Raw genomic sequence first — 24188 nt, forward strand, 5'->3', positions numbered from 1 at the left:
CTTACTCTATTGTCTTTTTTTTCATTATAGTGCTATACGTCTGGCTCTTGTTAAGGTCACTTGTCTGGGCACTGATCACTTGGAAGAAGGAAGGGAAGAGGGATGGGAATGGTAGGCCTCCCATTACTGATAAAGGTTAGGGGAAAAATAGGCATTTTTGCTGCGTAAAGGTCGCCCATCCCTTCCACGAACATCATTGCGTAGTAAAAAATTACATGTAAATATTCACAGAAGTACTTGCTCGAAAAAGTCGCACTGGCCAGGAATCGAACCGTGGTCTCCCACGTGCTAACGCACGACCTAGCTGACTGAGTCATCACGGGCTCTTACTCTATAGTCAGGTATAATTCTCACACATCCATGTAGTTGATCGTCAGCAGAGATCAGCTATGTACTGGTGAACTGTTACAATTATGTCAAAAAAGGATTGTGCTTAAAAACCAGACGAAATTCGTACTATTTAATTTGTCAAAGTTTAATTATCATTAAAATCATTATAATTTTTTTCTATTTCCGTATGGCTAAAAATTTTGACTTTTGTTTTCCTACCAAAGGGATAGTAAACATTCAAATGCTGAATGAAAACACTTAGAGTAGAAAAAGTTGGCGTTTGATACTGGTACTCATTCATCTATGAAGATCACGAAGGCTTCACAATCACTCTTGGGCCACGAAATCACTCTGAAGGAGATGTGTATCAATGATAAAAACTACTATTTGATGTATTCTTTTTATTATAAGTGTGGTAAATTCTCTTCTCCTACTTTAGAGTTTTTATATCTTTGTACGTTTACTGCGTCTTCAGCAGGAATAATAGAGTCCGCATACAACCAGGGCAAGTAAAAAGAGTCTCTCGGGTCATACCATACGGGTATCTCGGGCCTGTTCTTGCTTTTGCAACATACGCCATCAGGTACGATAACTACTGGTTTCGTACTAAAATAATGTGATAAAAATCGAATGTAATAAAGTATAAAATAATTGGAGGAAAGGTCCTTATTGGTACAAACTAATGTAAAAGAAGAAAGAGTCATTACACTTGAATAGTAGTTGTAAACTTTTTTTGAACGAAAACATAATTAATAAATTTAATTAAACTAAGTAATTTATCTTTTTTTTTTAAAACAACAAAGTTTCTACAATTTCTCATGAGATTTCAGTAGTTCAAACCATTAATACTACTATGGTATAAATAATGATTATGCGTAAGTATTTTTAATAAAATTTTTGTATAAGCTAGCAAACAAAACTGTTTGCCTCTATTCAAAGCTAAATTTTACATACATATATATATATATACGTATCACTTAACTTTTAATATACAAATATATTATACAAATACAATATACAAAATTCGAAATTCACAAAACTGTTATATATGTATATATATAGTTTAACTTTTAATTTATATATATATATATATTTATATATATATTTAAAATAGTTTTGTAAATTCTGAATTTTGTATTACATCTCTCATTCCATACATAAGGTTAGCATAATTTTTAAAATACTCTTAACTCTGATTTAATATAAATGAACATGCTATACTCTCGCTCAGAACTGGAAAGACGTTAAGATGTACATTTATCCAGACATTCAGTATATTAATTGTTTGAAAAAGTAATCGTTGTTTAATCCTTGTGTTTCATGCCTTACTCGTAAATGGTCTACTTCTACTCATGCTTTGATGCTCTACGCTTATTTTTGGAAAGTTTTGGGCGCACTGTAAAAAGCAGCGCTCATAAGCTACTTTATAACAATTTCAAATAAGCAGCGTGTAAAGAAATCCTCTATCCTTAAGGTTAATTTTCTAATTATAATGTATCATAACCCTGTTTTAATATCTATTTTTTGAGAATGCAGTATAGCAATATAACATTATACAAAGTATCAATATCATTTTTTATAGTTTTTTGAATAACAAAAACATTTTGATTAGTGCATGATCAATTTGTAAAAGTTATATTTTCTTACCATGGGTGCTAAGTCTTTGCGCTCTCGAGTCTCACTTTACGTCCTTAAATCATTTTACGCCCTCGGAAAAGTACTTTCCTGTCTTCTGGACGTAAAGTGTGCTTACGAGTACATAGGACGACTTTGCGGACCTTGGGCCCAAACATACACAAACCCCGCACTTTAGGCAAGATTTTTTTTACTTTGATCTCATGGCACAAAAACTTTTATTATTCATCCGAATCGTAAAATATTTAAGTGAACTTGCTGTCACTGTTGTTATTCATACGGTTTTTACTGATTTTAAAGTAGTGTTTGCATCAAGCCGTCGTACACCATAAGTGGAACCATACCATTAAACTTATTCTTTCTCTTAAATATTTATTAAAGAATGCATTTTTCAATAACATAAAATACTATAAAAAGTGAGTTTAACATTACTGACTCTTTTGGATACATGTTTTGTTAAATGTTTTGAGTATACTTGGTTTGATTGCATAAAAGAAATCTGTACTTTTAAATTTTTTAATAACATATCTAAACACTATTCAAAATGGACAGCCATACATTTTTTTTCCTTTTTTTCCGTGATGCTTGTTTTCTAATTATCTCACATATTCTTACAGTCTTATCACTTAAACGCTATTTTATGCTAATCTCAGTTCAGAAGTGGTATGTAACTGTTCACAATATCAGGCACTAGTTTACCACTTATGGTCTGAAACAGTACACATATACCCTGAAGGGTTTAAGAATGCTTTCTCCACATCTTTGACAATATTTACGTGATCACGTGGCGCATTCATTTTACTTTATTACTTAGTATAGTATTTGTAGTTCTATGTATAAGTATAGCTTGTCAAGCCTGTCTTTTCTTGCATTGGACTAATTGTAGCCTTATTTTTGACAATGTCAAGTACATAACAAAAATTTGGTAAAGAACCGCTTCCTGTAAAAAAAAGTTACATTCAATATAAATTTGCTTTTGTCTACATATCTCATCTTGCTAGTTCTTCATTATTATTTACAATCAATAAATTCTTGGGATTTCGTGTTCGTTGTACATGACTTTTTGTAAGAATCAGAATGGTTACCATTTTACTATTCGTATAAACATTAAAAAAATTATCATATTTCTGCTTTAAGGGTTTTTTCTTTACTTTTAACTTTTTCGAATTTTGTATATCCATTTTTATTTATTTTTATGTATAATGACATATAAGATGAAAAAGAAAATTAAATCAGTAAGATATAATGAATTGCACGAAAATATATTTATTTGCTACCATCGAAAATATTCCAGCGAAAAATTGTTACTTGCTACATACAGCAAATCTCAGTGCGTTATTTCAATGCGCTTAAGCGTACGTTTTACCTATTTCTTACGCAATTTTGCCTATATAATTTTACACATTTTTAGTGCATAATTCATTAGTATACACACATCTCAAATGTGTTATTTCAATACTTTTTAATTTCGTTAAAAGTGTTGCATGGATTTAGACACTTCAGTGCGTTAAAATAATGCACTTAGATTTGCAGTGTCGTTTTTTCCTATGGGGCTGGATTGTTGGCAAGCTTATTTAAGAGAGCGCTAAATAGAAGAGCTTCTAGCCAATGGCCCTAGAGTATTTCAGAAAATAAAGTAGATCTGTATCATAAATGTTTTTCAAGCATGGCGCTTGAAAAACATTTATGATACAGATCTACTTTTTATTGTAAACCAGAGGCTCTTTAGTGCATCGGAACTGAGCATACCAACTGGCTCCACCCATTATCTAAAAACATAGTTGATGGTGCATGTATGGGAATGTTTGGCCCCAAACTCTGCCACCTACAGCTATGCTGCTGAAGAGCCACCACTGCGTCTGAAATGCATATTTACATATACAAATACATATCTACCATTCTTGTATTGAAAATATATGTGAACAGATCCAGTCATATACCTTATGACTGAATGCTGATCAGCCTCGACTTATGCACATGTTAAAAATGACATGACAGTCACTGTTAAGTCTGCAGTCGGTCCACACTATGCCTATATATATATTTTTTAGACACCATGATGTCTCTTCTGAAGCAGCGCTACAGGTGGCAGAGCTTGAGGCCAAAAATTCTTATTATAAAAACAGTAGATTATCACTTTACTAGCTTTAAGGTGGTTGACTACCTTTGGGGGGTACGAGAAGGAGGTCTGACTTTGTACCTTTTTAGATTAGAAATAAGTGCGCATATCCCATACTTTAATATTTAATATTGAGTTGTATTTACCCTTCAGATTATTCATAAATAACTTTTTTTACATGCACCTTTTGACTATCTCCCATAAGAATGTATATACAGTTCATAAAATTTGTTTCATTAATTTCTCATTTTATAAGCACCCAGAGTTGTTGAAACTTTGCATATTTTTTTATTCATTTTTGAAGCTCTCCACAGATTTTAGTTAAAAAGTAACTGTTGCTGCTTAAGGTAGTCAACCTTCTTAGTATTGAATCACCCACCAACTTTATTAAATGTGACTATTTTGTTGCTAGTATTTGACAGCTTATACTTGAGATACTCTACAAAGTGACTTGTCACTTTGTATACTTTATTAAAGAAGCTTGACTAAGTAATGCACCCATGGAGTTTTTCGTTTTGGTGATCAAGTCGTAACTAATTTTTTTCGCTCAAACTATACAATATTGCCAATGTTTTCGTAATCTTTTAACAACGACATTGTTTGTATTTTCATTCTCATGTGAAATAACATTTTAATTAGACAATTATTTAAATAAAGTTACTCATCGACTTGAAGACCCCAAAAAACTTCTTCTTTGAACCTATTAATACATTATAGTACGACATTTATGTGAGTAGGATTGCTAATAAAAATAATTAGTAACAGATACAAATTTTTTTGACGCTGGTGCATCCACTTATGCAGACTTGGCCGAACCAGTGTACGACAATCTCGGGGAGCGGAAAACTGCCAACGGCTGCTCAGTTGCCTCGTTAAACCTACGGACGACGCCAGAGCCCAGGCTGTCGATGCGTAACCGGCCGCTGCCTGCCACCCCGGACAGCTCGTCCTCCAGTATCTCTTCACCATCTGGAGCAAGAGTTAAACTTACTCTGCCCCGAGCGCCTCCAGCTTCACATAAGCAGCAACTGGTCAATCTCTTGGTGCCAGAGGGCATTCCGGAATGGCTTCTCAAGGTAGCCGACAAAACCCCGAAGCAACATAAACAAGCACAGGATGAAGAAAAAGATGTAACAGAAAAGCAGCAGACGCCCAGCCAGAGTGGTATACTTATGAGAAAAGTACCGCCAAGGCCACCACCGAAGCCCAATAAAAAGATCAATAACAGCAACGACCCCAACGGGCCAGTTTACGAGGACGAGGGTGAAGATGGTACCGAGGTATGGATTTCTACGCTTAATGTATAGATTTTTCCTTACTTCAACAACCCCCACTTGTTCTCCTCTAGTTTTCCCCACCTTTCTATTTGGTAATTACCAATATTATTTTTCTCGTTGACTTGTTATAAAAATTAACGGGGTTGATTAAGACTCCATAACCACTTTTATTTATGCGAAAGCCAAAATTATGCATACACATGGACAAAGTATATTGCAGTAAGCTTAGCGAAACTTTCTGAAACTGATAAATATATCGTTTCATACGCAACCCTAAAAAAAAATATCCAAGTTTTGCTAAACTTTAGTGAAAGTTCATGTTTGGTCAAATTTTAGCCAATCATGGGCAGTTAGAAAATCCCATCATTGAGTTCTTAATTTAGAAATATTTAACCCGAGTTTGGCTAAAGTTTTGATGATCCTAAAGGCCAAATACATCAATAAATGAAAAAACAAAAATGTATTCCAATGTATTCAGTTAAAACTAATAAGGTGTGAAACAATACGAAGCTACCAAGATCATAATTTTTATTGTTTGTTATTTAAATATTTTTTTTTTATTCACAATAAGCCTGCCTTGATAACTCAATAATTTGGTATACGACCCAAAAAATAATTTAATCGGTTTTTTATGTCGAAAAATGGGGAAAAGTATTTTACATGTGTATTTATAAGAATCAGTTAATTTTAAATAAATAATGAAAAAATATTACAAACAATTAAATCAATAATTTGAAATTTTTAACGTAATGGAAGAACTTATAATGAACTTATTTTGTTGTACATAAATTAATGAGTTTACAAATACTTCTACAATGCGTATAATTGATACCACATTATATATATTTAAATTGCTGAAGTCACTTGTGAAATGATTTCCTTAGTGCGTCTTCAGTCGTATGATTTACAATAAAGGTTTGAATTGTGCTAATTCTATCAATATTTATATATTTTGTACTGTTTCACACATCATTTTTAACCGAATACTTTTAAGTAAAAGGGTTTTTAGAAAAATTATAGAGTGAATTTTATCACAATGAATTTCGATAATTTTTCGATAACAAATCATAGTATTGGTAAGATATGTAGGCCGTCCGTATGGTCACGTCTTATTTTCAGAAGTCATAAATTTCAAACTTAATTGTAAATGACTCTAGTAGTGATAATGAAAATACTTGTCTTATGAACATTTTTAATTATTTTTGATTATTTTTTATCATTATTTTAGTCTCGTGAAAACTCTTCTGCAGCAGGGTCGTGTTAGCCTTTAAGAACATAAAGTTAACTAAATACCATTTAGTTATAATTTTTCAAAACTGTTGGAAGTTAGAATTGCTCTTCGTTTCAACTTGTCAATTTTACGTACTCTAATGGGAAAAAATGTACCCCATCCCTGATTCTTTCTGACAATCATCCACGATTCTTCGCTGTTGATCTTGAGCTTGAGTAAGGCTGCGTATACATGGAGTCTTGAACTTCTAGGACCAGCTATAAGCCCGTGTGAGTGCGAGTGAGAGGCAAGAACATACTTATTACTCTCTTTCTCGCACTTATACGGGCATATGGGCTGGTCCTGGAAGTTCAAGACTCCATGTATACGCAGCCTTAGCGTATAGGTACTTTTTCTTTTCAAAATTAATTTTTAATTGCTTCTTCTTAAAATACTTTAAGAACTAGTAATTTTCACAGCCTCTTTCAAACACATTTTATGTAATTTGACCTCCTCAATCGTTAAGTTTCTGCAAATAATAAATTGAAATTATTTTTAATTTTACAGCCAAAATGTATTGTTAGTTATTTAGATCATCAGGAACAAAAAAGTTTAGTCTTTCATGTTTGTAAAATGCATATGTTTTAAAAAAACTAATCAGGAAAAAAATCCTATAATTTTATAAGATGATAAGATTAACAACAACTGTTTTAATTTCTGAATTATGGTATTGTACCAATCATTTCTGAATCTGTATTGAAAATTCTGAAAAACGGTTTTTTCCAACTAACTGAATGTATCTTGGTAACATTTTATTGCATACTTATTCTATAAATACATATTCCATACTGTTCAAATCTCCAGGTGGGTAAAAACGTTTACAACTTTTCATTTTTTTTTTTTGGTGCGACATGGATACGAGGCCAGTCTGAGATAATGATATATATAAATTAACGGTATTACTTAAAAATTTTTGCAGAATGTGTGTAATGTAAGTGGGCGTGTTATTGTTAAATTTTTTGTTAGAATAATATTTCGCCCACCACATATCTTATGTTACTAATATATAAAGCAAAGTCGCTAAAATCGTTGTAATCGCTAACCACGAAAACTACTCAACCGATCTAGCTAAAATTTTTCATACAGATTCTTGACACTTCCTAGATGGTTAGAGTATAGTTTTTATTTTGAAAAAAATAATAACAATAGCAATAAATAAGCTCAAAGTTTTGAAAAAATACCCCAGTTTTTCACGTTAGTTCAGTAGAATCCGCTAAGTGGCATCGACATAAAATCGAAGCTACCTGCAACAGAATAAAATAAAACGTGGTTATAATAGCCCAGAGCATCTCTAAAAATTCTGCAGTTGTCTACCGGCAGTACATCAGACTGATCAGACTGCATCGAGAATGAAGATGTTAGTTGTGCAGCTGGGTATATCGGGGTTACCGATGACGCTCTCCTCTAATGAGCAAGTAACCTAGGTCTCCTTTCCACCTGAGCCTTGAGGATTGATGAGTGCCACGAATCAAAAAATTTAGTAACCGATAACGTCTCCGGCGTGGTACCAGGGGACGTGTTTAGCCGGAGCACAACCTGCTCCAAATATTCAGAGTATTGTGGCCGTTCCACCATCCAGCCTGGTGCCGTCAGAGAATTTTTAACAACAAATAAAAGCCGGGGAAGAGAGCCCTGAGGAGCACGGGCAGCCACGACGGCTTTTTTCTCAGTGGGCATCCAAACGGCATACCCACAGAGAAGGTATTCTCCAAGTCCACTTTTCCGACTAACTATGAGCGGTTGGTTATTCGAAGAACAAACTGAAGACGAGATATTCGTTGGTCAGCGGCGTACCTTCCTCCATCACGGTCTCCGTACACAGAGATTTTGAGGGTAACTGTCAAGCTACCTAAACCCAGCTCTTCATCATTAAGAATAATAATAAGGAATAGCTGGAAGTTTCACCACTGGCCCTTTTCAGGGCCATTATAAATATTTACGTTTCCTACTTAACCATCAATCTCATTGGTTCTTTCAAGGGCCACCTAAATTTAAACTACCTTGCCAACAAATACATTTTTACTCCAATTGTTGGAAGTAATTCGTCGACTAAAAGATTATGACTAAAGACGGACACTATTAAACCAAATCAGTTTTTCATGGGCAGTCGTCACAAGTGAAGTTGTTCTTCGTAAGGCTGGGAACCCCAGTAATCAACAGCCCTATATCACCCTCTTGACTCTAAGCATTCAACCAAGAATCACCAATCCTCTCCAAGGTCTGTGCCGCGAGAACCTAATAGCTACGAAGGGGAAAAAAACTTGACCCAACGAGATAGTCTCTAACGGACAAACTTCACGAACCAATCTCCCCATCTTAAATCACCAAAACAACTGAGTTTGCAAAAAAAAAAAAAACACCAACTTCTTCGACGTTATACTAGGAGACGTTAGGAAAGATCTCTACAACTAGCTCAAAAGCTTCAAACTTCATAATTTTTCTCCTGATCAATCTGGAGCTTTAACAGCAGGCCAGAGAAGATCACCCTCAGGTATCCAGGCAGTCACGTTTGCCAGAAACTTGAGTAAAAAAAGAGTTTACTTTAGAAGCCCACCTGTCCTTTTTAGGGGCATCGGACGTCGAACTACCTTGCAAAACAAATGTATTAAAACTTAACAAAGTTGACCGAAAACAGTCTTTAGGGCTCACAAAACTCTTAATCATACTAAAAGTCGCAAGAGGGTGAATTGAAAGAAAAACGTTATGTGCATCTAATGAATACAATTTTGGGCGTTAAGAAACTGATGCTGAACATTTATCAAGATTGAAACAGCAGCATCAAAATTGACAAATAAAGAATCCATTGCGTAAAAGATCAGCTTTTTAATCAGTACCCTCACAGTAATCTCTTAAATCTTCCAGATTTTTCAATAGGTAGAATATATATTTGTATTTTTTTCGTAATAAAAAATGTAGATATGAATATCCAGGACTTTGTTGCTCTGATGATAAAGTTGTGACATAAAAGAAAAAAAAAATATCTTTGTAATACATTTATTTTTTGGGAGAACTAAATATGAGGAGCTTTAAAAAATAGCCTTTTTTGTAGATTATACGAAAGAAACTGCCAATCAACGGCCCTTTAGGGCCAACGATTATTTTATGGCATAAGGAACGCACGGTACTTTTAAGCATAATTAAATTTTTTTACTTTTTACAGCTAAATATTTGACTAAATAAACTGTATGGATTTCCAACAAATATGATTTTAAAAAAAGATTTTTGCTCTGAAAAGTGTTAGAAATACTTGGATGTAAAGTTTCTAACTGAAAACGTTTCACATTACACGTCAACACACTACGATGTTCCTTTTTGTAAGTTTCGGGAAAAGCCGAAACGGGGGGCTGGTAGTATTATATATGGCAGCTTCAAGTCTGTTTGGAATTTTTTTTGTTCATTTTAGTGTAAAGATGCATTTTTTTTACTTTGAAAGGAAAAGATAAGAAGTTTAAACTATAAAATAAAAGACTATACACTATAATTAGTGATGTGATTCTAATGCTTGTCGGTAAATTAGAAATTCATACGACCCATCGTATACGAGCGAATGTTGATACATCTAATTCATAATATCAAGAGGTGCATATGCATAGATGGCGGCACTTTCAATACAAGCTCTCCACATCCTTCATACATGCCTTTTTTTTTCATTATCCAATATACTTACTTTAAAACTCATAATATCAAACCACATTAATTCTTCTTCAAGAAAATTTTCTTAAGAAATAAATAAGAATGAGAAAAATATCCTCCCCGAATGCGAATCGAACACACAACCTCCTGTTTACTAGACAGTTGCTCTACCACTTGAGCTACCGAGGAGCTGTACATTCACTTGCTCCATAAGTTTAGATAAGTCTCTCAATCTTGATTTTCAGAGCTATCTTTTCACCAAAGCCCGATAAATTAGTAATGGGATTCTAATGCTTGTCGATAAATTAGAAATTCATACGACCAATCGTATACAAGTGAATATTGATACATCTAAATCATTGTATCAAGAGATGCATATGCCTAGATGGCGGCACTTTCAATACAAGCACTCCACATCCTTCATACATGCCTTTTTTTTTCAATATCCAATAAACTTACTTTAAAACTCATAATATCAAACCACATTAATTCTTCTTTAAGAAAATTAAAGAAAAAACTAGACAGTTGCTGAAGTGGTAGAGCGACTGTCTAGTAAACAGGAGTTTGTGTGTCCGATCCGCACTCGGGGAGGATATTTTTCTCATTCTTATTTATTTCTTAAAAAAGCTTTCTTGAAGAAGAATTAATGTCGTTTGATATTATGAGTTTTAAAGTAAGTGTATTGGATATTGAAAAAAAAGCATGTCTGGAAGATGTGGAGTGCTTGTATTGAAAGTGCCGCCATCTATGCATATGCACCTCTTGATTTGATACAATGATTTAGATTTTTCAATATTCGCTTGTATACCATTGGTCGTATGAAATCCTCTTTTATACATTGTAATGTTAAATCGAATATCTGTTACATGAACTAGAGTAGTAAACTGTGTACTTATATGTACGAGACAGCATGCAGGAATCTTCTCTTAACTCTTCTCTTAACTCTTTGATGAGTATCTCGCACTTGTTTCATCAATCAATAGGGTACACGTTCGCTTTTTACTGTCACTCTCTACATATAACCTATACACAAGTAATCTCAACTCTGGCATTTCCTACGAAGTCCCACTTCCGCACTTTCCTACTAGTCACCAGAGATTACTAGGGAGATTGCTGACTACCATGCTACGGAGTGTGCCCACTTTTTTCCAGTGGTTCGAGCGCCCCGCCGCGGCCAAGCGGCCGAACCAGGCGCACATTTTTTTTTTTATTTGAGAAGCACGGTAGGGGTATGAGAAGAGTGGATTCGCGTGGAAATGTCCATATAGGCGCACATTTTGGAGACGCGTGGAAGGGGTATACCGAATGTGCGCCTACGAGGAGAGGAGTAGAAATTTCGGCTGTATAGCTGTATAGCTGAGCGCACAGCCAAAGCAAGCCATGACACGAGTTTTTCTCTTTTGAGTCTTTTGACTCAGCAACCGAGTATATGCTATATATATTTAACTGACTTGCTGTCGCTCTGGCTTCAATGTTATCTATAAATCTTATTTAATTAAATCGCAGAACTAAATACTTATTAATTATATCCACAGACTATTGATTTCAATACATTATTTTTTAATTGTCCCGTACTCTTAACATTCCCAAATCCATTTATATTTTTAAAATAAAGCATTAACTATTTTTTAAGGTTTTCAGTACATATTTAACCTCTAATTTATTAATTTTACACATCCCAACTGCTGTGAACTATCAGACAAGCTCCGGAAGATATCCATGAACATATGTGAATTCGAAAAAAGTTTCGTGTGTCCTTCTGATAGCTGAGATGGGTAAGGCTTATGATACTGCGTGGATTGTTTTGCACTTAAGAATTCAAATCCACATCATCATAAATTTTTTTTTTTTTTTTGTAATTCCATTTATCATTTTGTCTTCATTTCTTTTATTTACGTTTCGTTAAAAAATATATATATATGTCGTCAACATTTTTTTTTTAATACATCAAAATAAATATTGTTACTTTGATACTTTTTGTTACCAAAATTATTCCATAATTTCATAACACTAAAATAAGTTTAAAGGATTTGAACATAAATTGTGCATTTTAAAACTTCTAAAAAATTATGAACATCCTATTAACTACAGAAAAAAGCAGGAGGCCGAAGAAAACTCATCATTTTATTACGATTATATCAAATATTATTATTACCAGTAAAGTACAACCTACATTCAATTATACGTGAATATTTATCTACATGCATATATTATATTTTTTGGCTAATATTTACATTCACTATAAGTACCTTATGGTAATTACATTGACAAAATTCTTACTACATATACGAACAAAAATTAAAAAAGATTCTTAAGTCTTTATAAATAGTGCGTACTTTAGATTATAAAATCATACAGAGACTGTATAAAGCTTTTTTCATTCAATACGTAACAAATTCAACCACTTGTAACTCGAAGTATAGATTTGAAAAAAAAGTTGTATTGTATATAAACAATTAACCTTTTTACCTACAATAAATTGTTATTGTAATTTTACAGAAATAGTTACCAAAATTTTTAGACTGCACGTAAACCATATACAGTTAACAAAAATTTTTTTTTCCTCTGTTTTTAAGGTGGAACTATATATATTTTTATAGATAAGTTACTATGAAAAATACTAGAATTTCACAATTTAAGGTGCACTTTGAATTCTCGCAATCGGTTAATTAATTTTACATTTTGTGCGACACACAATGATTTGTATAAATTTGTTCGATTGTTTATTGATAAGATAGACCATCAAAAAATACCTCTAGCCATACAACACAAGGCAGCTAATTTTTTTATGTAGTTATAGTAATATAGTCGTATTATCGATATCTTTAACCACGCGATTCAGGTTGCTTTTAATTAGGACGTTCGGTAGGGATATAATCCCTGTGATAAATCTTTTTGAAATTCCAACCAGACATTCTTATTGTTGTTACAATGAAGCTGTTAAAATTTCAAGAGGTTCGTCTGTTTCGTTCCCGAGGTACTGAATTTCAAAGTTCAGTCATTTTAACACGGTCACTTATGGGGAAACTTATAAAAACTAAGTTTTTAAAAAATTGGCGCAATAAATGTCTCCAATTTTTTATATGTCACAGATAATGTTATAAATTATATGTAAACGAAGTTTCACGACGATTGTCTCATTAGTTTATGACTAAAAAAATTACATAATAGTTCGACAAAAACGCAACGGCAACGTCGCAAGAAGCGGGAAATTTAAAATGTTCCAGGACGTCAATTAGTAAATATTTGAATATCATGGTAGATATTTATGTATTTCTGTATAAAATATAAGCTTACATATGTGTGTGAGTGTATGTACATAGATTCCACCCATACCCATAACAAAACAATGTATTATAATAACACATATTTATTTTTCTTATTATAATCATTAATTTGTAATTTTTGTACAATACAATTTTTTTACACAAGATAACAATATCACATGCTTGTAGTAATCGCAGAGGCTAGAGTCTGTCCTAATTCTTTAACATATCACTTTCAATGAGACTTTTCAAGTCACATAAGTATTCAAGAATTTTATTTACCTCAGCTACCAATATAATTGTGTGTACATGTATCTGTCACAAGTCTTTTTAATTATTTACTCATTTTTATTACATTGTTTTAACGAATAAAAATCAAATACTTACATCTTCAGCACAAATACATTACAAATATGCACGTACGCTGCCGTTACCGACGCAGCAGACAGTGCAGACACTGTAGAGTGCACACCACCTGATGTGTGTACATATGTGTGTACATGAACACTCACACATTGGAGATCCGTGCGGCGATGCCAAGTCTTCACTCATCGCTACTTTCCCCTTACCCCGCAAGTGGTTCCCCACCGCTATCTCTACCGAACGTCCTTAAAAAGCTCGCGAAACTCTCACGACGAGTAGCTTAACTTTAAAATTTTGAAAATGCCTTTTTTAAAGTTCTACGTATTAATTTTTGGGAAGTGTAGCTTAATTAATTTATCATAAAGAAGTATGCACTTACATACAGGAAACAATAGTTTGAATACTTTACGGTTTTAAGAAAAAAATGGAAAACTTAGATAAATATAATAATAGGTCGATTTTTTCAAAAAGCTGTAGATTTCTTATAGATTTTGCACTACAAATGTATATGTTGATACTATTTTAAGGGGGCTGTCGTGGTACAGTAAATTTCAAAATTGAATTTTCCTATTAAAAATGTCTTTGATGTGATTATTCTTAACAAAACAGGTAAATAATTTGAAAATTAGATCCATAGAACAGAAAAATGTCCAGGAAAGTAAACATGAACGTTAGAACAACAAAGTGGCCTTACTTTCGTCTGAGACTGTACTACTACATAGGTATTCTAGTAACGTTGTAACTGGACTTTAAACTGTTATATTTCAAAAACGGTGAAGCTAGGCCTCCCAATTTTAGCACACTTATTTTAACTATAATAAACCTAACATATTGATTTTTAAAAAGATTCTTAAGAAAATTTCAAGAGTTATGAGTAAGACCGTGCATTTTCCGAAAAGTCCTTCATAAAAGCATGTGTATAAGTGGCCAACTTTGCGATTTTATTTATCAAAAACGGTGAGGCTAGACTCTTTGAAATTTTAATATGCTTTTTCTAGAAATTTCTTAAGAAAATGTAATATCTCGACATCTTTCTTAACTCTCAATCGAAGTTTTTGCTAGCAGAAATAGACTCAGGCTTGGTTTCCATTAATACATGAATTTGTAGTTAAAAAAATTTTTTTTGGTTCTAACAATTCCTGACTCTAAATGATTCGTCAGGTTAGTATAATAGAGAGTTTATTAAGAGTAATAGGTAAGAAAAAACCTTTTTAAACTGAATATAGACAAGAGCCTTTAATTTTTATTTCTCCAATTTTACATTGGTACTACATTTATGTGTATATATACATATATGTGTGTGGGTGTGTGTGAGTGCGTTTATAAATAGTGACTTATGCGGACTTCACGTGCTTCTAACATATATACTGTAACATGGTAGAATTATGCGAACGTCTACATAATTTCACTTTTGTCCTCATCATAACATTCATGTGATTGTCTGCATAAGTAACTTCTTGATAAACATATATATATATGTATAAATAAAGCATCATAACATTATCGTAAATCATTAAGTATGATGGGGCTCTTACTGAGCAACTTAATGATTAATAAAGCATTACTTGATAACAGAAGCGCTTATCACCAATCAATATGGGGTATTTACTGGCCACCACAATTTTATTAGTCAGTAAGCAGTCTATAGTACCTGATATTTTGCACTTGTGTTATTAGTTAATGCTTGATTAATTCAATCATTGGCCAATGAGCACCCTGTGATATCTACTAATTGACGATAATGTTGTAAATAAATGCTTCAGTAATTGATCTATAAAAATATACACATTTCTACCACAAAATAGAAGTAAAAAAATTGGTTAAATAGGCGTTTACGTCTTTTTAATAAACTTCTCGTTTTGCTCTCCAGTACAGAATAAATGTGTGGATTTGTACAGAGGTACATGACCAACCGAGAGCTGGGCGAGGAGCAAATAAGAACTCAAAAATGTTGGTGAATAATCTTGAGCGACGTTTTGTTGGGCTTAATTGTACCAATCGACGCCGGCTTAATACACCTCAGTGCAAGTGTACCTCTGTATGAAAAGGCTTTTTTTTTAATTTAAGAAGACTTTCTTCTGCCCGAAAATCTAAAAAGGCTCTTTCTTGACTTCTACTCTGAAAAAACAAAATGATAAATTAAAAGTAAAAAAAAAAAAAAAAAAAAAAAAAAAAAAAAAAATTACGATAATGTGGATTTGAATCCTTAAGTGCAAAACAATCCACGAAGTGTCATAAGCCTTACCTATCTGAGCTATCAGAAGTACACATGAAACTTCTTTCGAATTCACATATGTTCATGGATATCTTCCGGAGCTTGTCTGATAGTTCACAGCAGTTGGGATGTGTAAAATTAATAAATTAGTGGTTAAAGCTGTACTGAAAACCTAAAAAAATAGTTAAAGCTATATAATTTTCAAAAACATAAATGAATTTGGGAATGTTAAGAGTATGGTAGAATTAAAAAATAATGTATTGAAACCAAAATTCTTTGCATATAATTAATGATCATTTAGTTCCACAATTTAATTAAATAAGATTTATACATAACATTGAAGCCAGAGCGAGAGCAAGTCAGTTAAATATACATAGCATGTACTCGGTTGCAGAGTCAAACGACTCAAAAGAGAAAGACCCGTGTCGTTGCTTGCTTTGGAAGGGCGCTCAGCTATATATCTACATAGCCGACATTTCCACTTTTCTCCTCGTAGGCCAGCGATGGGATATAGTTCCGGCCAGATTTGGGAATTCTCTAGGACCCAACCTCTCTGACGTGGGAAATCACTAGATCAAAAAAAAATTAGTACCAAAGGTGACGCGCGAGATTCAAATAAGGTCCAATAACACAAGCGCCTATCACCTGATGACCCGGGGCGCTTACTGGCCACTCTTTTAAATAAATAATTATTAATAAATAACACAAGCGCCTATCACCCAATGACCCGGGGCGCTTACTGGCCACTCTTTTAAATAAATTATTATTAGTAAATAACACAAGCGCCTGTCACCTAATAACCCGGGGCACTTACTGGCCACTCTTTTAAATAAATAATTATTAATAACACAAGCGCCTGCCACCTAATAACCCGGGGCGCTTACTGGCCACTCTTTTAAATAAACAATTATTAATAAATAACGCAAGCGCCTATCACCTGATGACCCGGGGCGCTTACTGGCCACTCTTTTAAATAAACAATTATTAATAAATAACACAAGCGCCTATCACCTGATGACCCGGGGCGCTTACTGGCCACTCTTTTAAATAAATAATTATTAATAACACAAGCGCCTATCACCCAATGACCCGGGGTGCTTACTGGCAACACTGTCAAATAAATAATTATTAATAAATAACACAAGCGCCTATCACCGTATCACCTGGGGCGCTAATTGCAAATCTAGTAAATAAATAATTATTCATAAGTATGTCAAGCACCTTTTTCCTGAGGATCCAGGACACTTGTTTGCAACACTATTAAATGATAAAAAGTTGATCGATAACATATTAAACATATCACAATTTTGATTGCCTATCTAGTACGACAAAGATCTTTTTAATTGGCGCTCTTGTAATTACTTGATAATTTATTATTTAATAGTAGCCAGTAAGTGCCCCGGGTCATTAGGTGATAGGTGCTTGTGTTATTAATAATTTCTTATTTAAAAGAGTGGCCAGTAAGCGCCCCGGGTTATTTGGTGATAGGCACTTGTGTTATTAATAATTATTTATTTAAAAGAGTGGCCAGTAAGCGCCCCGGATCATTGGGTGATAGGCGCTTGTGTTATTTACTAATAATTATTTATTTAAAAGAGTGGCCAGTAAGCGCCCCGGGTCATCAGGTGATAGGCGCTTGTGTTATTTACTAATAATAATTTATTTAACAGAGTTGCCAGTAAGCGCCCCGGGTCATTGGGTGATAGGCGCTTGTGTTATTAATAATTATTTATTTAAAAGAGTGGCCAGTAGGCGCCCCGGGTTAATAGGTGATAGGCGCTTGTGTTATTTATTAATAATTATTTATGTAAAAGAGTGGCCAGTAAGCGCCCCGGGTCATCAGGTGATGGATGCTTGTGTTATTGGACCTTATTTGAATCTCGCGCGTCACCTTTGGTACTAATTTTTTTTTGATCTAGTGATTTCCCACGTCAGAGAGGTCGGGTCCTAGAGAATTCCCAAATCTGGCCGGAACTATATCCCATCGCTGTCGTAGGCGCACATTCGGTATAACCCTTCCACGCGTCTCTAAGTATGCGCCTATACGGACATTTCCACGCGAATCCACTCCTCTTCTCGTAGGCGCATACCCCTACTGTGCTTCTCAAAAAAAAATAAAAAATTTGCCCCTAGTCCGGCCGCTTGGCCGCGGTGGGGCGCTCGAACCACTGGAAAAAATTGGGCACACTCCGTAGCATAGCAGTCAGCAATCTCCCTACTTATCTCTGCTAGTCACTAACCTCACCTTGCAGCACGCTACTATACTTCGAGACAAACCATTTTCAGGGTAGATCCCCTTGTCATGCCCTCGTGGTGTTGCCCAGTATCCTCGAACCTCTTGTAGCTGCAATCTCCAGCTGCACCACAGATGATGCCCTTCAAAGGTCACCATGAGCTGTTGGACAGGAGGTTAGACGATACCTCGATGGCGCACACGTACCTACAACATTCATGCCTTTTGAAGGCTCGCCAAGACGCCAAAGGGTCTGCTGGGGAGTGTGCCGCATGCGCAATACGTAATCACCCTTTCGCCACAAAACAAGCCGTAGTAGGAGAGTCCCCCTACCCAGACTCTTAACCTTAGCCCCACCCACTTCTCACAATTTGAATATGAAATATTGTATGTGTAATGTTTTAACGGTAGTTAAGTTAGTTATATCGGTAAGAAAATTAACAATAAGAATTGGACAAAAGTTTCTGTACAAATGAATAAAGTCATAACAATGACACTATCAAAATTTGAACGCATGAGGGTTTCTAGGAGCCGAGTAATTAATATTTATATTAAGCTAATTTTTATATGTAGGCTTGTTGGCTGTCGTCTTTTGAAGCGCTTCTACTGTATTTACCTCGCTTGTTATCAATAAATTTTAGTTGAAAATTTTATCAATGATGAAAAAAAATCGAATGATCGTATTTAATTTTATTAAATATCTTGAGAGTACTAGTGAGAGAAGAAATTAATTCTTAACCAAGGTAAAAATTACAAAAAGTTATGTTGTCACTGGAGAGTGAGAAAGACAGACGACATACCCAACTATAGAGCGCGTCGCATGGACAATAGTGAGGGATTGAACCTCTTTATCGTCAAAACAAAATTTTTACTAACACTTATTTCGTATGAACATGTGATGTGTTAAGATCAGGTCAGTAAAGTATAAACCAAAATATTTGTTGTTGATTAAGAAAATTCAAACCATACTGTCTTATAAGTATAGCATTAAATTAATATGATCATTTATCCCATTATTTCATTAATACTTATGATCAAAGTATGGTTAAATATTTCAAAATTACTCTTCAAAACGTCTTGATCTTTGGAAATTTCAAAAAAAATTGTTTGTCTGTTTGAAAAAGATTAAAATGAAAGTTTGTTGGAAAGTAGTTAAAGCCTTTTTTCTATTTAATGGTCATAAAGGACCCCGCACCAACCCAATGGGATTGTGGTTCCCAATGAAATGGTCTGAAACTTTAATATGTTATAGTTCTTTACTTTCTGAACAATAGTTACCATAGGCGCAAGACCTGAAAATGGGCAGTTTCTAAGAAAATAATTATTTAAGTCAGTGATTTTAGAAAAGGTTAGTGTGACAGGCAGCGCAATTCAGTATATATAATGTATATGAAAATATTATAGCCTTTTATTTTAAATATTCATTAAAGTTATGATATCACAGTAAAATTGTAATGTTACAAAATATACCTAGATTTAATTTAAAAAAATGAACACTTAGGTTTACAGTTACAAGAAGTTCTCGTGATACATTTGGAAATTAACTATCAGATTTTATATCGTACTGCAAATCATAAATCTGTTTTTGAATATCTTTAAGTTTCATTTCAAATCTAAATTTATCATCTTCAATATTCTTTTTCTCTTCGATCAAACCTCTTTTAGTTTCAATAATTTCTTCTTTTTTTATTTTTTCTGCAATAACTTTTATTTTTTCTCTAAAGCCTTTGATAACATCTTTTGAATCCATTTCTGTCTGAAAATATAAGTACCTATGTGAAAAACAGTAAGGAAAATTGAAAGTGTGCATGCATCTTTTGAACTTCTATCATCAATAAAGGCTTGAATTTAATGAAAACTTAAAAGCATTAGCAACTTCTTCATAAGTAGGGTTATGTGAATCTGTTTGTATTAAGTAATCGTACAGCAATCATCTCTGAGTCAATTGTGTGATTGAGATGGTGCAATAAAGTCAACTTGTGGTCAAACTTTTCAGTCAAAGTTTCCCATGCAGGAATCTTCGACAACCTTGACTTTAAACCACGAGTCGATTTTACAGTGTTAATCGCAAAGTTACGAGCTATCGAAGATCTTTGCCCGATAAACTTTGACAATGGTTTTTGAGTCAAGCTCGTTAACCAAATCAGCTGGGCTTTGCTAAAATCTTATTTGACAGTGTTTCTTTCAAAGATACACGCTATGGAAGATCTCTGTTTAGCAGAATACAGCCCTCTGCTGCCCTGTCGACTGCGTCTATGTGACGTCGCCGACTGATTTTTTACTTTAACGGATATGAGGGAAATTGCGATATGAATGAGCTATTTAATAAAAACCAAGGAGTTACGTTAAGATCAAAAGTTAATTTTAACTAGGACTGATACACAAATTTACAAATAAACTATTTAGACACTAAATTTCACGCGTGTTTCAAGAAAGAATCAAATTCACTCGACTTGAGATTCATGTAATTCACTGTCTTTATCGTATGACGGAGGAAGGGATGACATCAGGTGAAATAAAAAAGACGCTGTTTATGAGCCACAACAAAGATATATTTGTAACCCAAAGGAGAAAACTCTGAAGAGAAAACCCCCTGGACGAACGAAAAACCGATACAAAAAGAATATGCAATTTTGAGATACAAACAACTTCCTGGTGTGAACAAGACTCTGTGTGTGTATGTGTGTGAGGTATGTGTGAAGGATGAGTGAAGTGCGCGTCCGCACTGTTCTTGCTTTCGATCACCGTAACACGGTTCCGCTGACGCGGATTTTCGCCATGTTTGCTCGCAGCACGTCGATAAGAAAAGAACGGACACTGAGGATACTGAATAAAGGATATGAACGCGTGATATTAAACACGTAAACATGGTATACAAACTATATAAAGACTCGCTTCGCACGACGAAACAAAGAAATCTGAAAAAACCAGCAAGTACTCAAGATTGTAGTGAAAAAATTGTTAATCGTTCGATATAAACTGTAGCATCGGAATGACCGCGCCCCCACCGTATCTTCTTAATTTTTACGTCTCGGCCATTGGCGGCACCAACCCCTCTCCCCTCGATTTGTCTTGCGTCTCTCGAATGACGTCCACCAATTAGCGTGACGATACAGGACAATAATGTGAAACAATACCAACTGAATACGAATAAACACGAGCATGGAACGAATCCTTTACCGGGCGCTCGGAGTGCTGCGATACGTGTCCGTACTGCGAGGTTTCCTTCTCCGCCGCTCACGTTACGCCAGGTAGGGTCCCGTGGCCTTTTCGATTAGAACGGACCCACCAAAGTTTTTTTAATGTATTTTTGCCAACTGAACACAGTTATCGATGATGGGTCGCGATCCGGATGGACAATTTTTTTTTATCAACAAATTTTATAAACAAATAAAAATTTGTTTTCTATTCTTTAGCTCATTTTGAACAAAAAAGTTTGTACACACCATATGCCTAAACCCAATACCTTTCCCGTAAAAAATTCGACAACTTTCAAAAAATGCGTTTTTTGCTATTTTCAATAGCTTGCTACTTAAAGCCCGATTAATATTTTTCAACTCAACACCTCCCAAATTGTGAGCCAAACATAGTATTTAAAGAATACGTAAAGATCAATTGATTTTATTTGGTTGTTCTTATCCAGCGAGCTTGACGGTATGTGCCTTTTTAATGTGACCGCACGGCCTCGGCGCAATACAATATATTCTGGCATTAAATGTTTGTTATCTGGACAGCCATACATAGATTGTTTTTTATGTATTTTTGCCTGCTGAACATGATTATTGATGGTGGGTCGTAATATCGAAGGTGATCAATGTTTTTTTATTAACAAATTTTATAAACAAATTGCAAAAATGTAATTTTTTCTAAAAATAATGTTTTTTTTGCTTTTATTATATTTTTTTACTAAAAAGTTTTTAATTCTCCAGTTTATATAGGCGCTTATGGTAGTATATATATAGCTATGTAGTCAGTTTCTTGTTGTCAACAAATTAGCATTAACCAGTAATCAAAAGTTTTTGATCTTATTAATGTGTGCAAAATAAAATTTAAGAAAATATAACAGGACTACCCCAAAATACACTATCAGAGAACACACAAGAACGCATCGAACTGCACTCTGAACTGCATGCAGAAATACTCGCGCTCACTTGTTTAAATACAAGTTTAAACAAGTCTGAAATGCTACAGGGACTTCCCATCGTTTCGCGGGAAAACAACGAAAATTCAAAATTTAAATGTTTCAAAAATTGCATTGCAATTAAAATTTAACTTTGCTATCGAGTCAAGGGACACATTGATCAATTTACTTTACTAATTGATTGTATACGTAACACAAATAAATTGTTTTTGAACGATTTTTGTAAGACAAAAAGTTTGACGAAAGAAGGGGATAGTATTAAACGTTGGGTTGCCTTGCATTTTTCTACTTAGAGTTAAAAAGCATGAAGCTGCTAAGTTCACTGAACAAAAATAACAAACGAATAAAATTAATCAACTATAAGACATTCTTAAACCCCTGCATGAACTGGAGAATTCAAAACTTTTTAGTAAAAAATTATAATAAAAGCCCAACGTTGCAGCTGTGTGAAAAACAGAAAAAGTGAATTTTTTACAGTTCACGTTTTTTTGCGGAAATAGTATGGGCTTAACAGATGTACATGATACAAAACTTTTTGTTTAAAATAAGCTCGAGAAGTGGAAAAAACTTTATTTTTAGAAAAAATTACATTTTTGCAATTTGTTTATAAAATTTGTTAATAAAAAAACATTGATCACCTTCGATATTACGACCCACCATCAATAATCATGTTCAGCAGGCAAAAATACATAAAAAACAATCTATGTATGGCTGTCCAGATAACAAACATTTAATGCCAGAATATATTGTATTGCGCCGAGGCCGTACGGTCACATTAAAAAGGCACAGACCGTCAAGCTCGCTGGATAAGAACAACCAAATAAAATCAATTGATCTTTACGTATTCTTCAAATACTATGTTTGGCTCACAATTTAAGAGGTGTTGAGTTGAAAAACATTAATCGGGCTTTAAGTAGCAAGCTATTGAAAATAGCAAAAAACGCATTTATGAAAGTTGTCGAATTTTTTACGGGAAAAGTATTGGGTTTAGGCATATGGTGTAAACAAACTTTTTTGTTCAAAATGAGCTAAAGAATAGGAAAAAAAAATTTTTTTCCAAAAAAATGAACAGTTTTTATTTGTTTATAAAATTTGTCGATAAAAAAAAATTGTCCATCCGGATCGCGACCCACCATCGATAATCGTGTTGAGCAGGCAAAAATACATTGAAAAAACTTTGGAGGGTCCGTTCTAATTGAAAAGGCCACGGGACCCTACCTGGCGCCTAAACGCGGCCCGTACGTTTAAGTCGTTTTCAACTAAACAATCCCCGTGCGGGAAACCTCGACTTTAAACCACGAGTTGATTTTATTACAGCGTTTGACAATGGTTCTTGAGTAAAGCTCATCAACCATATCAGCTGGGTACTGCTAAAACTGACAATTTTACTGTAATTTATCTATTTTCGTGGATATTAAGCGTGAAAACGAGGTAAGAAGCGGTTCTGAAAGGATACCAAAGGCGTTTAATAATGTTACTGCCTATAGGGGTTGGAAAATGAGGTTAAACATAATAAAAACGGTTAACATTGATACATATTATAGTTGGACCTCCCAAAAACATGTTTAAAAAACGTCATCCGTTTTTAATAATATAAACAATTTTTTAACGATTTGTAATGAAAATGACGTGAAAAATCGAACTTTGAGCTCAAATTTATCATAAACTGTTCAGCAGAAACGATGACAGTATTTGTTGTGTTATCT

General features: G+C 34.0%; 1 protein-coding gene across 4 annotated transcripts in view; it reads left to right on the forward strand.

The window, feature by feature from the left end:
- The window catches only part of kek5 (leucine-rich repeat, immunoglobulin-like domain-containing kekkon 5 protein), an 884967-nt gene that overhangs the window by 850076 nt on the left and 10703 nt on the right, over positions 1 to 24188 (forward strand). For 3 of the 4 annotated variants that reach the window (XM_089596542.1, XM_089596541.1, XM_089596543.1), the window contains one exon: positions 4889 to 5364. The exons of the other annotated variant lie outside the window; for it this stretch is intronic. In XM_089596542.1, coding sequence (XP_089452668.1) covers positions 4889 to 5364 — 476 coding nt within the window. The remainder of the gene's footprint in view (positions 1 to 4888; positions 5365 to 24188) is intronic. 4 annotated transcript variants of the gene reach the window in all.

Source organism: Copidosoma floridanum, unplaced genomic scaffold, assembly GCF_036245765.1.
Source record: "Copidosoma floridanum isolate Cflo_tuat_1 unplaced genomic scaffold, Cflo_Japanese_pri ptg000030l, whole genome shotgun sequence".
NCBI classification, from domain to species: domain Eukaryota; kingdom Metazoa; phylum Arthropoda; class Insecta; order Hymenoptera; family Encyrtidae; genus Copidosoma; species Copidosoma floridanum.